The following is a 16,039-nucleotide window of genomic DNA, read 5'->3' as shown; positions in this document are numbered from 1 at the left end:
CGCCAAAGCTGTGCGATACAGGAAACACTGAATCCCACTGAAAAACAAAGTCCCCCAGCAGGTACTTACCCGAAGTCTGACCCAGCCTCTCTGGATGTTGTTGCTTTGATTAAAAGGCCCCGTTTTTTCTTTAAACAGTTCTGAAGCAGAGACGGAGAAGGGGGTGCGGACAGTGAGCATCCTCATTGTAAAGCTGAAGATTCTGCCTTAAAGCTTCCCTGGGTATTTTTCTATGGGAAGTATCTCTCCCCTCAGGGACTGGGAACCTGCAGGATGAGCTCGCTCTCCTGGCGTAGCAGGAGCCTGGCCCAAGACATCTTCAATGGACTCTCAGTCCTGTGCAAACCAAGGACCAGGCCCGAGAATCCATCAGTGCCTGGAGAAATCCTGCTGCCCCACCATCTGCTGGCGGCAGAGATTACTGGCTTTTCACTATGCTGATCCACCTCCGTGAAGCGGCGATAATGTCAGAAAGGAAAGCAGTGCGCTCTGCCTCCATCTGCTGGCAGGGGGACATAATCCACTTGTCTCGACTGGACTGGTATAGCAGGATGAAATGGAAACAATGCTTATTTTCTCTCAGCAAACAACCTGGAACTAGACTGCACAGAGCAGTGTGCCTGAAGTTGTAGTGTTTATAATGACTGTAGTATAGTCCATATAATATAAACAGTAATAATCTCTCTTTCTCTCTTCTCTCCAGGATGCAAAGGCCACCCTGAGCAGGTACGGCTCTGTTCTGATTGCTCTCATTCTGCATGAAATAGCAGCTCTGTAATGTCACTGTGGGACCTGCCCCTCCCCAGTGACTGAGGAGAGGATGGGAGAAAGCCCTGCTCTCACACTCCTTGTCCTGGGGTCTCACCTGTTTTCCTATTCACCTCACCCCACTATCCTCACTCTCCATAACATTAGAGAGAGAAAACTCATGGAGAGTGAGCATAAAACAATATAAGCAAGTTTGCTTACCGTAAACGATGTTTCCGTAGATAGCAGGATGAATTAGCCATGCTGTCATGGGATCTGTCAATCAGGCCCGGGAGGCGGAGCTTGTCAAAGCAGAGAACAGAGCTTTGCTCTCTGCTGCTGCGCGTGTGTTCCCGCGCAGGAAAGTAACGGAATCTCCTCAGTCTGTGATTAAGCTTTATTGTAGTCGAAGACTTGGTGACTGCCAGGGAGGAGGGTGGGTCAGCATGGCTAATTCATCCTGCTATCTACGGAAACATCGTTTACGGTAAGCAAACTTGCTTTTTCCCATTGATAGCAGGGCTGAATTAGCCATGCTGTCATGGGAGTCCCAAGCTCCCGATCACGTCATTTGTGTTATATGTGTTTGAACATGATCTTTGACAGTGTGGCAGTCACCGTGGACAAGAGGGCAGAGATTGCAGTATTGCTTGCCCTATCGTTGCATCAGTGGCTGCTTGTTGGTCAAGACAGTAATGAGCTGTGAAGGTATGCAATGATGACCATGTAGCTGCCTTGCAAATGTCTATGGGTTGCACATTTTTCAAGTGGGCCCAGGAGGCTGCTACTGCTCTAACTTGGTGAGCTTTAGGATTACAATGTAGTTGTAAATTCCGTTTGTCATAGCAGAATTTGATGCACTGTACTATCCAACTGGAGATGGTGCGTTTGGCTACTGGTAAGCCAGGTGCTTTCGGGTCGAAGGAGACAAATAGTTGAGAAACATGGGAGTCCGAGTTTATTCTTTCTTTGTAGAGTGTGAGAGCTCTTTTACAATCTAATGTGTGCAGTAGTTCTTCCCTATCGTTTGCGTGCGGTTTAGGGAAGAAAGTTGGTAATTCCATTGTCTGATTGAGATGGAATGGGGTAACTACTTTCGGTAGGAAGGACGGGTGAGTACAGAGAACTACCTTCTGATGATGACATTGTAAGTATGGAGGATAATGGACCAAAGCTTGTAACTCACTAATTCTTCGTGCTGATGTTACTGCAACCAGGAATACTACCTTCCATGTGAGGTATTTAATGTGCGCTGAGTCCATGGGTTCGAATGGAAAAAGCATGAGCTGTTCCAGAACTATGTTGAGGTTCCATGGAACCGGTGGTTTGGATATTGGGGGACGAATGTGCGTTAACCCTTTCATGAAACGAGTCAGTAATGGATGGTTAGAAATAGGCATATCATTGATTTGTCTATGATAGGCGCCTATGGCACTGAGGTGAACTCTGATGGATGAGGTTGCTAGACCTGCTACGTATAGTGTATGAAGATAGTCAGTAAGCAATTCCGGTGAACAGTCCAATGGTGGTACTCCTTTGGAAGTGCACCAGGTAGAGTAACGTTTCCATTTATAGCTATAATTTTTCCTGGTTGAGAGTTTCCTTGATTCTAACAAAATGAATTGTGCTGAAGTGGAAACTCCTTGCTCTGTTAGAAGGAGCCTCTCAATCTCCAAGCTGTCAAGTGTAGAGATGAGTGTAGCGGATGTAGAAGTGTCCCCTGATCCTGGCCGAGAAGATCTTGTCGATTCGGTAAGGGAATTGGTTCCCTGATGGATAGTCGAAGTAGGAAACTGTACCACGGTTGCCTCGGCCAGGCCGGGGCTATGAGTATCAGTTGAGCTTTGTCCACTATACACTTTTGAATTGTTCTTGTTATGAGAGGTATGGGAGGAAAGGCATACAGAAGGCCTGTTGTCCACGGAATTAGGAAGGCATCTTGAGCGATCCTGAATTGCCTTGGTCTTATGGAGCAGAAATTGGGAACTTGCGCGTTGATCTCTGTTGCAAAGAGATCTATTGAAGGTTTTCCCCATTGCCGAAATATGTCTTGGGCTACTTCTGTGTTGAGTGTCCATTCGTGGGGATGAAAGATGCGACTTAACCTGTCCGCTCTTGTGTTTGCAACTCCCGGTAGGTAAGTTGCTTGTAGATGTATGGAATTTCGGTAAGCGTGTTCAAAAATCATCAGGGTCTCCTTGCAGAGGGACCATGAACCGGACCCTCCTTGTTTGTTGATGTAAAACATTGCTACTTGGTTGTCCGTGTAGATCATGACCCTGCGTCCTTTCAGGTGGTCTTGGAATACTTGTAATGCGTTGCGAATCGCTCTGAGTTCAAATAAATTTATTTGCAGATTCTGTTCCGAGGTTGTCCATAACCCTTGAGTTTCGTAAATCTCGAGGTGTGCACCCCAGCCCTTGTGAGACGCATCTGTGGTTAAGACCGTGTTGTGAGGAGGAGAGATGAACAATGCTCCTTTGGACATGGTGGAGTCTAGGAGCCACCATGTTATGTCTGTCTTCATTTCGGTTGTTAGGGATACTCTCTGAGTCAATGGCTGTGAATGTTGTTTCCATTGACGTTTTAGTCCCCATTGTAGGCGTCTCATGTGTAGCCTGGTGTTGGGGACCGTGAAATTCACTGCTGCTATGTGGCCCAGGACTACCAAGACTTGTCTCGCTGACAGTCTCTGAGTCTGGTTTAAGGCCTGTAGAAGATGACGGAAGTGTGATCTTCTGTCATCTGGGAGATATGCTCTGTTGCACGTAGTGTCCAGGCGTGCGCCTATGAACTGCAACTGTTGTGTTGGTTGTAGGTGTGATTTCTGAAAAGTGATCACCAACCCTAATTCTTGTACACAGAATATCACCCAATGGAGGTGATCTCGTAAGATTGTTGGGGGTGGTCCGAGTATGAGCCAATCATCCAGATATGGAAAGATGGTTATGCCTTGTTTCCTGAGATGAGCCACCACCACTATCATGCATTTGGTGAAAACCCTGGGTGCAGCCAATAGTCCAAAGGGAAGAACTTTGTACTGGTAGTGCTGTTGTGGAGGTGAGCAATCATGCCTTTTATGCTTAGACTTTAGTCTGTGCGCGGATATAGATTTATGCGCAGATGTATGGGCGAATGTAGATTTGTGGATGCTTGTAGCTTTATGTGCAGATGTATGCGCGAATGCAGATTTATGTACACTTGTGGATTTATGCGCAGATGTATGAGCTGATGTAGGTTTGTGCGCGGCTGCATCTCTGCGCGCAGAAGTATAGTTGTGCGCGGATATCGATTCTCGCGCAGATCTGTCCTTCTGCGCACATTTTTCTGATGCTGCACGCGGAAGGTTTGTGGGAGCCGAAGTCTTCGGCACCGTGCACACAGATTTTTTTTAGAGTCGGCGCCGTACGCGCAGATTTCAACGGCGCCATGCGCGTATCTGGTCTGCGCAGTATTTTCTTCTGCACCGTGTGCCCCAGTTCTTTCGGTTTGTGCGCCATTTCGTCTTTCTTCGGCGACAGCTTCTTACGCGCAGAGAGGTCTGTCGGCGCAGAAGGTGACGGCGCCGCGGTTTCTGGCGCCGATACTGATCGTTGCGGCTCTTTTTGGCACTGAGGATTCCTTAGAATCCAATGGCCTTTGTCTTTTCGCTTTTCCCTTACCTCCCAAAGTGGATGATTGAGGAGTTGACGCTGAAGGTCTCTTTCTTGATGGAGCCGATGAGGATAATGGGCCAGGCGACGAATGAGCCTCCAATGGCTCTCGTGAAGCAAAAAGTTCCTGAAGCCTGCAGGCCCTTTGTTTTAATGCTCTCGGTGACATTTGAGAACAAAACTGACAGTCTTCACAATCGTGCTCTGGTCCCAGACATCTGTAGCAGCGAACGTGGCCGTCAGTAAGTGACATTACTTTGCCACACTGACAGGGTTTGAAACCCGACTTTGACATTTCATCTATTTTTTAAATACTGAGGAGAGAATAGCCCCGCGTGCGATCCCGCTCATGGAAAATAACAGACTGAGGAGATTCCGTTACTTTCCTGCACGGGAACACACGCGCAGCCGCAGAGAGCAAAGCTCTGTTCTCTGCTTTTACAAGCTCCGCCTCCCGGGCCTGATTGTCAGATCCCATGACAGCATGGCTAATTCAGCCCCGCTATTGACGGGAAAAAATTATTACCTGCACTGAATGCCCCTGATCATGGAGCTCTCTGAGACTGACGGGCAGGACTGGGCATTGCAGGCAGAGCTTATTATAAATTATTAGCAGCATTGAATGCCCCTGATCATGGAGCTTTCTGAGACTGACGGGCACACTGGGCATTGCAGGCGGAGCTTATTATAAATTATTAGCAGCATTGAATGCCCCTGATCATGGAGCTTTCTGAGACTGATGGGCAGGACTGGGCATTGCAGGCAGAGCTTATTATAAATTATTACCTGCACTGAATGCCCCTGATCATGGAGCTCTCTGAGACTGACGGGCAGCACTGGGCATTGCAGGCAGAGCTTATTATAAATTATTACCTGCACTGAATGCCTCTGATCATGGAGCACTCTGACGAGCAGGCGGAGCTTGTTCTTATTTTTTTAGGGCAGGAGTCAGGACCTCTCCTCCTTAGAAAATGAGCAGTGTTGTCTCCTGCCCTTTTTAACATCTCTGTTTATCCTCTGACCTTTTTGCTTTGAGAGCTGAAAGGATGTTACTCTGTGCATGCAGACAATGTCCATTGCTGCATCCATTGGGGAAGGATTGGAAAACGTCACTGGCACAATTGAATGCTGTCTTGAATAAGGTCTATGATTGGGAGTCAGAATAGTCTTCACCTTAATTCCCAGAATACAGAAGGATCCTGGATTATGAGACCCTCAGTTCCAGGGAGTTGTTCATCCCTTGTTCAGGGAAGTGCTCTGCTCTGGATCATGAAGAGTGAATATAAATCATTAAATGAAGGAATAAAGGCAGCATTGTGGGAGAATATTTTCTGTTTTCTCCTTCTGTCAGCAATCAGCCGAACTTCCCCTCCCTTTCCCCAGCGCACAGTTAGTTAGAAGATCTCTGTCCCATCTCTCTCCCCGGGGACTCCCAGAATAATCCCTGTCACTCTCTTACTCTCAGGTGTCAGGCCGTGGCGTTTCCAAAACCAGAGGCTGCTCCTGTGGGAGAGGGAAAATGTTCGCACCTCAGCTTCCTTCAGCAGTATTTTGTTCTGAAAGATGTGCTCGCCAAACACCAAGGTAAAGAGCCATTTCATTCTCAGGGCTAGCGGGCAGTTGTGATTCGGTGTAGCTGAATGTCTAGTAGTGCTTTAAAATTTAGGGGAGGCCCAATATTAAAATATATCCGGCTCTGTGAGTTAGCCGGAGAAGACTTATCCAGCTCACTTACTCGGGATATTCAGATAAGTATTAAAGTAAGTAGGATAAGCTTATCCGGCTAACGTTTGACCTGCTATGGGCCAAGTCTAACTTATCTGGTTATCTTAAATGGATAAGGCTGAATATTGCTACTTATCCGGCTAAGTTCCCCAGAAACGTAACGCCACCCACTGACTATCTGGATAACTGTTTAGAGAAGTGCTTAGGGCAGGGCTTCCCAAACCTATGGCCAATGTGACCCCATTTTAGCATTTGAAAATTCACATGACCCCAGAGAATGACCCAAACTAATTCCCAGGGGTGTGGTCCCCCTCCTACAATCCTTCCTTCTCATCCTTCTGGTATTCAAGCTGAGCCCCTTTTGCTACCTCCACTCCTCTCACCTCCTTAGACTATCCCACCCTCTTCCCTCTCACCCAATCCCCCATTCCCTCACCTATCCCGCCATCCCCTTTCTTACCTCCCAGCCTCTCTCTCACCCCCTCCATCCATCTTCACGTCCCCTCAGCTAATCCTCTATCACCTGCAAGATGCTCTTATAACCCTCAACTGATCTTCTGTCATCCCCTCCCTCTCACCCCATTCTCCATTCCTTTCTCACTAATCCTGCATTCCCTCTCTCACCTCCCATCCTCATCTCCTCCCCTCCTGCCTTTCCTTACATTTCCCTCAGCCACACTCCAACTCCTTTTACATCTCTCGGCTCATCTTCTGTCATTACCCCTCACCTTCCACCTTATCCAACCCTCCAACCTCTCCTACATCTCATCCCTCCTTTCAAATAGACCCTCCTGCAACCATCCCCTGGCCAGGCTCAGCTGCAACATTTTCCTTTGGGCCTGGGCCAAAAGGTGGATGAAAACAGGTAGGACGAGAGGGCAGATTGATGACGGGGCAGGTTCAGTGGTGGGTGAGGAGAGAGGAGCAGTGGTAATTTGCACCGATCCATGCACACTCAGCCCTGCCCTCCCCTCATGGCTGCTCCCAGGTCTGACTGTGATCTGCATGCAGTAGCAGCAGCAGTACAGCGCCTCTGGGTTATGCAGGCTCAGAGGCCCTGCAGCAGCCCTGTCCCTTCTCATGCAGGGCTGCCTGTTACCACGGAAACTCATGCAGGGGCAGTACCACCCCAGGGCCTGTGAGCACAAGCAGGCTCACAGGCCCCACGCTGACTCCTACTAATAGTGCTGCTGCTTCTGGTGCATTTGAGGCACTTGTGACCACAGCTGAAGGTGTTGGGGTCCAGACACACAGTTTGGGAAGCCCTGGCTTAAGTAAGCAGCTTCAGAAAGGTGAGTTTGTTTTTAAACTGGATTTGAACATGGCCAGAGAGGGAGCATAATGGACTGGCTCAGGAAACCTATTCCAGTCATTCTGTGCAGCAAGGTGGAGTTGTGGTGGAGGAGAAGGGCACAGATAAGAGTGACCTGACCAATGAATGAGCTTTATGAAGAAGGATGCAGGGAGAGAGAGGAGAAGACAGGTAGTGAGGAGCTGCAGAGTGAGTGCATTTACAGGCGAGTAAGAGAAGAAGACATGGAGGCGATGTAGCAGCTTGAGAAGAGGGGTTAGGTGCGCATAGCAGCACTGAAGGAGGAGAAGAGGTGCAGCTGAATTTGGAATAGATTGCAGTGAGCGACAGTTCAGGTGGAGGCCTGCAGAAAGCAAGTTGTAGAAGTCTGAGGAGGAGGGGATAAGAGATATTGAGCATTTGGTAGCATGCTCAGAAAGGAAGGGATGGATTTTAGTGATGTTAAAGAGGCTTATCTGGGTATGTTTGCCACACTCCCTGCATCTGACCCCGGAGACGGATCGGAGAGCTGCGGTGAACTGGGCCCGCGCAGTCGGCGCTGAAAGCCCGTCGGAGTAAGGCCTCCTTTTGTTCCGCGCTCACCCCATACGGGCTTCCACGCCGACCACCGGCCTTGCCTGTTCAATCCCACTCACCTCTCGGACCTTGCTTCCTCTCCATACGCCGGCATCGCTCCTGCATCGCCGCCTCCAAAAACGCCCCGCGGTTGCACCGTTGACGTCAGAAGGCCACGACAGCGATAGATTTAAAAGCCTGTTCACTCCCCGGCCTGCCCCTTTGTGTGCCCCTTCGTGCGTCCCCTTATTGCTAATCGTTATAACATCCTGTCTAAAACTGCCTTATTTGATTGCCTCTCATTAATCTTCCCCAGTAAACTTCTGCCAACCCTTTCCTGTCAACGATGCCACCGCTTTCATGCCTCTGTTCCACCACTTACCAAAATAGATACCCCTCAAAACTATCCTTCCCCCCCTCCAACCCCCCCACCCCTCTAAAAAGGCGTCTGACCCCCATTCCCATATCCCCCTCCACGCATCTCCTTACCTTGTCCCTTATTTCACTCCTCCTCTTTAATGCCCAATCTTTGCAACAAAAAACTCACCTTCTCCATGACCTATTAACCGACTCCAAACCGGAAATCTGTGCTGTGACCGAAACATGGTTTAAACCCTCTGATATTCCCCTTATCAACCAATTCCCCGTTGAAATCTATGATATTTTCTCTATTCCCCACAAAAAGAAAAAAGGAGGAGGATTACTCCTAATCGCCAAGAATGAATTCAAACTCACCCCGCAAATTTGCAATATTCCCGCCCAATATGAAGTAGGCCTCTTCAAATCAAACTCTCTGCAAATCTGCCTGATTTACACCCCCCCGGGTCTGCTAGAAAAAGACCCCTCTCCTCTCATCGAATTTCTCACTGACTCATTCTCGCCTGACATTCCTACTATTCTCCTTGGCGACTTCAGTCTTCATGTTGACTCTATACCACAATCTCCTCCATGCGAAGTGTTCATCTCATCCTTAGATGTGATGGGTTTCACACAAATCATTCACTCCCCGACCCACAAGGCCGGACATTTATTTATTTATTTAACAGCTTTTCTATATCGACATTAAAATACACATCATATCGGTTTACATTGTAACAAAAGGTAGAAAATACAATAAACAGGGACGGGGGAGGGGGATAACAAAACAATAGAAAGACAGCTCTAATGAGGAGCTTGAGAGAAAGGAACTAAACAGTGCGGGCAACTAAGGTTAGTGGGAAAGAAAACTATTTACAGTGGTAGGGAACTGCGCGAAAAGGCACGGACGAGGGAGGGAGGGGGAGAGGTATAATTGCTCTAGGGGACCTAGTGGGAATGCCAGGGATTTAGCTGAGGGAAGGGGGAGGGGTAAGCAGGGAGAGGTAAGTAAGGTCTAGGACATACCCTAGACCTTATCTTTACTAACTCCCTCATCAACACTATCCACCCCCCTTCATGCCTCCCTGTCCCCTGGTCTGACCACACCATTATAAAAACTACCCTTGCACTTCAACTGCCACCCCCTTCCACTATCTCTCAGCCTAAATCCTTCCAGTTCCATAAGACCTGCTCCTTAGACTCTCTCACCACAGCTTGCTCAGACATTCCCAATTGCCTCGACTTAAAGTCAGCTGACAGTGCTGTCTCTTCCTGGGCAGAAATTACCCTCAATATTGCAAACAATTTATGCCCCGTCTCAAAAAAAAACGGTCACATCAACCCAATCAAATAAAAAACCTTGGTTCACCCACGAACTCAAAATCCAAAAAATCCACCTCAGAGCAGCTGAAAGACGATGGCGAAAACACCCCTCTCCCGCTACTAAAACCATCTACTACCAACTTATGCATGCCTTCAGGAATGCTATCCAAAAAACAAAAAAAGAATATTATGCCAAAAAAATTCACCTCCTACAATATAACCCTAAGGCCCTATTTACCTTAATCTCAAATCTTACCAAACCCAATTTGACACTACCTCAGGAACCCCCCACACAAATACGCTGCAATGAAATAGCTCTCTTCTTTAAGAATAAAGTGTCCAATATCACTGCTAAGTTCTCCCCAAATACTAACAATTTTACACTCCCCATCACACACACAACCACCCTTCTTTCATCTTTCAAACTCTCCTCAACTCTTGAAATAGAGAACATCCTAAAAAAGATGAGACCTTCCTCCCATCCTTTTGAAACTATTCCTACCAAACTCTTACTCTCTATTCCTAAAACTATAGCTACATCACTTTCCAAAATTGTGAACCGTTCCCTTGAACAAGGCCTGGTTCCCAACTCTCTAAAACAAGCTGTTGTCAAGCCTATCCTAAAAAAAACCCTCTCTTGATCCCGCAAACCTAACCTCCGTCCCATCTCCAATCTCCCTTTCCTTTCCAAAGTCCTGGAGAAACTAGTAAACTCCCGCCTTTCTGACTACCTTGAACAATTCAATATCCTCCCACCAACACAATATGGTTTTCGTAAACACCTCAGTACGGAAACCCTACTCCTCTCCCTAACTGATACTATAATCAGAGGACTGGACGCTGGCAACTCCAATCTCATTGCTATGCTTGATATTTCTGCCACGTTCGACACTGTCAATCATAACATCCTTCTCAACACTCTCATCAGTATTGGAATCTCCGGTACAGCACTATTATGGATTAAATCATACCTCCAAAACCGTAGTTATACAGTCCTCACTGGCAATATTGAATCCTCACCTGTAAACCTCGACTGTGGTGTCCTCCAAGGATCCTCCCTTTCTTCCACCCTGTTTAACATTTATATGCTCCCTCTCACCAACCTTCTTTCTAACCTTGGTTTTACGCACTTCATCTATGCAGATGATGTGCAAATCCTCATCCCCTTCACAAATTCTATTCTCACCGCTCTCCAAAACTGGTAAACCTGTCTTGCCTCCATTAACCAGCTCCTCACTGACATGCACTTATCCCTCAACCCCCAAAAAACGGAACTCCTTTTCATTTCCTCCAAACATTCATCAATACCTTTACCCCCCACCCTCTCCCCCACCACTTTCCCATCCAACTCACGAAACCTGGGTGTCATACTTGATAACCAACTCACCTTCAAACCCTACATCAAATCTATCCTCAGCAGCTGCTATTTCAAGCTACAAACCCTCAAAAAACTCAAACTTCTACTTTATTTCTCTGATTTCCGTACTGTACTCCAATCTATCATATTTTCGAAAATAGATTACTGCAACGCTCTCCCCCTTGGCCTCCCTGCTACTTACATCAAACCTTTGCAACTACTTCAGAATGCCACTGCACGTATCCTCACAAATGCTAACAAGAAAGACCAAATCACTCCCACCCTCATTGATCTCCACTGGCTTCCTATACAATCACGCATCCTATACAAAACTCTTACCCTCATTCACAAAAGCATCACCAACGAACATTTCAACTGGATAAACCCACCATTCCTCCCTCGCACCTCCACAAGACCAACTCGTTCCTCCCTACGTGGAACCCTCTGTGCCCCCTCTATAAAATCAACTAGACTCATCTCTACAACAAACAGAGCCCTTTCCCTTGCAGGCCCCACCCTCTGGAACTCCATGCCCCTTGATCTACGCACCGAAACTTCCACACCCAAATTCAAAAAGAAACTCAAAACTTGGCTCTTCCTACAAGCCTACCCCTCCTCACCCTTGCTTGCTAACTCTTCTGCCTCTGTGACCCGCCTCTAAAAATAAAAAATAAAAAAAATCCATTTGCCTTACTTCAGGCTTCCCTTTTCCCCTCTTTCTTTCCTTGAAATAAGCAATCAGCAATCGCAAATGAATGTATTTTTTGAACCCTGTACATAGCTTTTTCTTTTTGTTACTGTTGGTTATACCCCTCTCCCATCTTATTTTACCCCCAATTTGAATCTATATACTAATTTATTCAGTTTTCTGCTTGTTAATTTGTTGATTGTTCTATGTTCTTTGTAAAGGCTACGCCTACCTATACCATGGTTTTAAGTTATCTGTAAACCGACACGATGTGCAAACGATTGTCGGTATATAAAACCTTTTAAATAAAATAAATAAATAAATAAATCTGAATATCAGGCTGTAAATCTATTGCAAAAATGCTTCATTTTAAACTTTTACCATTTCTCAGTATAATTGTTTATCCTTACATTTTCTTTTAGGCAAACTTTCTGCAGAACTAGGTAAGCTTTCTTTCAGTTTCTCTCTTTTACATTAAAAAAAACTATTTAAGGTGCATCTCTGCTTTGGAAAGGCTCCTGTTTCCCTTACAATAAACAGAGAAGGCTGCACACAGAAACAGCAATTACAGGTTTTTACAGTCACAGACAGAGTCCTGAGAAATGAAAGAGATGGTGCCACAGGATTTGGGGTTATGTTACTGGCTGAATACTGCAGCATGAAACCAGGGCCAGATTGTGGTGCCCATAGGCAGGACCTGCTGGAGGTGGGACAGTAAAGGGGAGAGGATAGCGTGTCATTGCAGCGTCCCTCTGAAGTGACGCAGGCTCACAGCCGTAAAGCAAACAGGAGCAGGCTCCTCTTCAGCCTGATTATTTGCTGCCTTCAGAATTGGCAAGCTGGGCAGTTGCCTCTTTTTGCCAATGCTTGATGGACCCTTGGTCTGATCCAGCATGGCAATTTCTTATGTTTTTATGAGGGTTCACAAATCCAACCTCTTCAGCTCAGCTGCTTGTGGTTGTCTTGTTATTCCCAGGTTAAAATTCCTTTTGTATAGAATCAGTTACTGCAGAGGGAAAATTAACTACAAAGCTCAGGATGGGTTCATCCTGTAATTGATATAATCCTTCCTTTGGAAACTCACTGATTACTGATGATCTTTACTAATTGCTTGATGGCATCAGCTACAGATAGACACATCCAGAGCTTTGCATTCTGTTCAGATTCTGCAATGAGTGAGTGAGTAAAACTGGATCCATCCTTTATTGTTGAAGAGCTCCAGGATTACAGGAGCTGCTCAGGGCCCCTCTGAAGAAAATGAAAAAGTTTAAAAGAAAACCAATGGGGAATGAGCCTGTGTAATTAACTGCACAGTGGAGCCTGCTGCTAATCACTCATCAGTTACAGGAGCACTGCAGCCCTACAGGGATCAGGGATGAGGTTATTGTACTGTGCTATGGGGAGCCAATGAAGAGACTTGTTTTATGCAGCCTGTGCATGAATGAGCCAATCAGAATCTTTCTTTCATGCATTCACTTACCAAAGCTGTGAGACCAATAGGATGGAGTACAGATCTATTTGCCAATAAGAATGTTGTTTTCTGCAAGCCTGTCAGTGAGTGACAGCCAATAGCAGAGCTTCTCTTAATGAATGTGAGTGAGGAAGCATTCAGTGAGGGTTAGAACTGGGTGTGTGTGGAGCCAATGAGAAGTGTGTGCTCATGTTTATTAATATGTCTCCTCCCTGCAGCGGATGTGACTCTGGATCCTGAGACTGCAAATCCATGGCTCGTCCTGTCCAAGGATAGGAAAAGCGTCAGAGACGGAGACACAAGACAGAACCTGCCTGACTCTCCCCAGAGATTTGATTATTGTGTCTGTGTGCTGGGGCGTGAGGGCTTCACCTCGGGGAGACATTACTGGGAGGTGGAGGTGGGAGACAAGACTGACTGGGATTTGGGAGTTTGTAAAGATTCTGTGAGCAGGAAGGGGGATATCACACTAACACCTGAGGATGGATTCTGGGCAGTGATACTGAGGGATGGAGAATACAAGGCCTGCACCTCCCTCTGGTCCCAGCTCCCCCTGAGCGTGAGACCCCGGGCAGTGGGGATCCTCCTGGACTACGAGGCAGGAAAGGTCTCATTTTACGATGCAGATGAGAAATCTCATCTCTTCACCTTCACCCACACCTTCACTGAGAAACTCCGGCCCTATTTCAGTCCTTACCTCAATAAAGGAGGTAAAAATGCCGGAGCTCTGAGAATCCGCCCTGTGCCAGCCTGGGAATGAGAGAGCCAGGCTCAGGGCTGTGATGTGAGATCTGGGAGATGATGAATGTGCAGATCTGCATGAAAGCGTTTGATGGATCAGAGGGAGACAATCAGATTTATTGCATGATTTCTAGAGCTGGGCTCATCTTGTGTTGGTGCAGTGTTTTCGGAGACACCCATCCCTTTTTAAATGTGGCACAATGGAATGGTCTTACATCAGGGCAGGGGTACAGCAATGCGCCCATTATAGCTTAATCTGGAGGTGTGATGACTTCTGCAACTTGATGCCGCTCTCTCTCTCTCTCTCTCTCTCTCTCTCAACGCTGCTGAAAAGGATATTTTTAAAATTCAGATAACTAAAGAGAATTCTGAGGGTGGAGGGCCGGGTTCGATTGCTACCAATGTTAGATTACTGCAGTGCGCTTTTGCTGGGGTTCCCAGTTACAAATACGGCAGCAAGGCTAATTTTGTCATGCCCGAGGAGAGTTAGTGCAGCCTCCACATTGTTACCAGTCCGGATAAGAGCCCAGTTTAAGGGAATGTGCTCAATGCTTAAGGTTGCGTATGATGAGGGAGCGAGGTATTTACAACTTTTGGCCCAGATTTATAGACCAAATAGAAGTCCTCGGTCCACCTCAGAGTCTTTCTTCCAAGTGCCAGTGATTAAGGTAGTGAGGAAAAGCTTCACTCAGAGCTTAGGGATTTAGCACCAGAGAGCGGAGATTAAAGGCAAATTATCAGTCCTTTCATCCAAAGGTGAAGTGTTGTCTTTTTCCATCTCAGCCATTTGTAAGAGACCTGACCTATACATTCCTATGCCCTTCTGCTGAATAGAAATTTCTCCTTCATTCTTTATGTGATGGGTTTCATTTTAACCAGAAGATTATTGTGGATTTGCTGCTTTATGTTGCTTCGGTTTGGATATATTAGTTATAAATGGCACCGACCAGAGATTTCTCTGAATGAGCGGTAAACAAGAGTGAAGAAATAAATCAGAGAGCACTGCGTGTGAGCTATGATGATCAGATTTATTGTATGTAATATGTGATGGGATTTCTAGAGCTGGGCAAATTTTGTGAAGAAAAGGTACTATTGCAGCATAGAAACATAGAAACATAGAAATGACGGCAGAAGAAGACCAAATGGCCCACCCAGTCTGCCCAGCAAGCTTTCACACTTTTTTTTTTTCTCTCACATACTTATCTGTTTCTCTTGGCTCTTAGTAACCTTTTTTTTTATTCTATTTCCCTTCCACCCTCACCATTAATGTAGAGAGCAGTGTTGGAACTGCATCTAAGTTAAATAGCTTAATTTAGTTAGGGGTATTAACCACCGCAATAAGCAAGCTACACCCATTCTTATCTGTTTATTCAGACTGTGTAATTCAGTCCTTGTTGATTGTTGCCTGAATATAGATCAACCTTTCTTCATTCTCCCCTGTCCTTGAAGCAGAGAGCCATGCTGGCTATGTATTGAAAGTGAAGTATCAGTCTTGCTCCCCTGCCGTTGAAGCAGAGGATTATGCTGGATATGCGTGAAGTGTCAAACTTCCTCCCCTGCTGTTGAAGCAGAGAGCTATGCTGGCTTTGCATTGAAGTGAAATATCAGACTTGCTCCCCTGCTGTTGAAGCAGAGGGCTATGCTGGATATGTGTGAATTGTCAAAATTTCCTCCCCTGCTGTTGAAGCAGAGAGCTATGCTGGATATGCGTGAATTGTCAAATTTCCTCCCCTGTCGTTGAAGCAGAGAGTTATGCTGGATTTGCATTGAAAGTGAAGTATCAGGTATTTTTTGGTTTGGGGTAGTAACCGCCGTAACAAGCCAGCTACTCCCCTGCTTTTATGTGGTTGCAAATTCTTTTTTTTCCACATTTCCTCTTGCTAGATCAATGTTGGAGTCATTTCCTCTTCCTAGATCAGTGTTGGAGTCGCATTAATGAATAAGGATATTCATCTCCAGGTAGTAGCCATCATTCCCTCAAGCCACCCCCATGCCTCTTCTCTTCATTCACATCCTCTAGATTTTATGGATCCACAGTATTTATCCCACGCCCCTTTGAAATCCTTCACCGTTTTGGTCTTCACCACTTTCTCTGGAAGGGCGTTCCATG

At 46.4% G+C, this 16,039-nt stretch overlaps 1 protein-coding gene across 1 annotated transcript in view; it reads left to right on the top strand.

Moving 5' to 3' along the window:
- LOC115085691 (E3 ubiquitin-protein ligase TRIM39-like) overlaps positions 1 to 14,948 on the top strand; it is a 139,914-nt gene extending 124,966 nt beyond the window's left edge. The window contains exons 6-7 of the mRNA XM_029591996.1: positions 12,140 to 12,160; positions 13,407 to 14,948. Of these exons, the coding sequence (XP_029447856.1) occupies positions 12,140 to 12,160; positions 13,407 to 13,948 (563 nt within the window). The 3' untranslated portion in view covers positions 13,949 to 14,948. The remainder of the gene's footprint in view (positions 1 to 12,139; positions 12,161 to 13,406) is intronic.
- Positions 14,949 to 16,039: the final 1,091 nt, after the last annotated feature.

This window comes from Rhinatrema bivittatum, chromosome 2 (assembly GCF_901001135.1).
Source record: "Rhinatrema bivittatum chromosome 2, aRhiBiv1.1, whole genome shotgun sequence".
Taxonomy (NCBI): Eukaryota; Metazoa; Chordata; class Amphibia; order Gymnophiona; family Rhinatrematidae; genus Rhinatrema; species Rhinatrema bivittatum.
The sequence above is the reverse complement of the archived record's forward strand: the minus strand, read 5'-3'. Positions and strand labels throughout refer to the sequence as shown.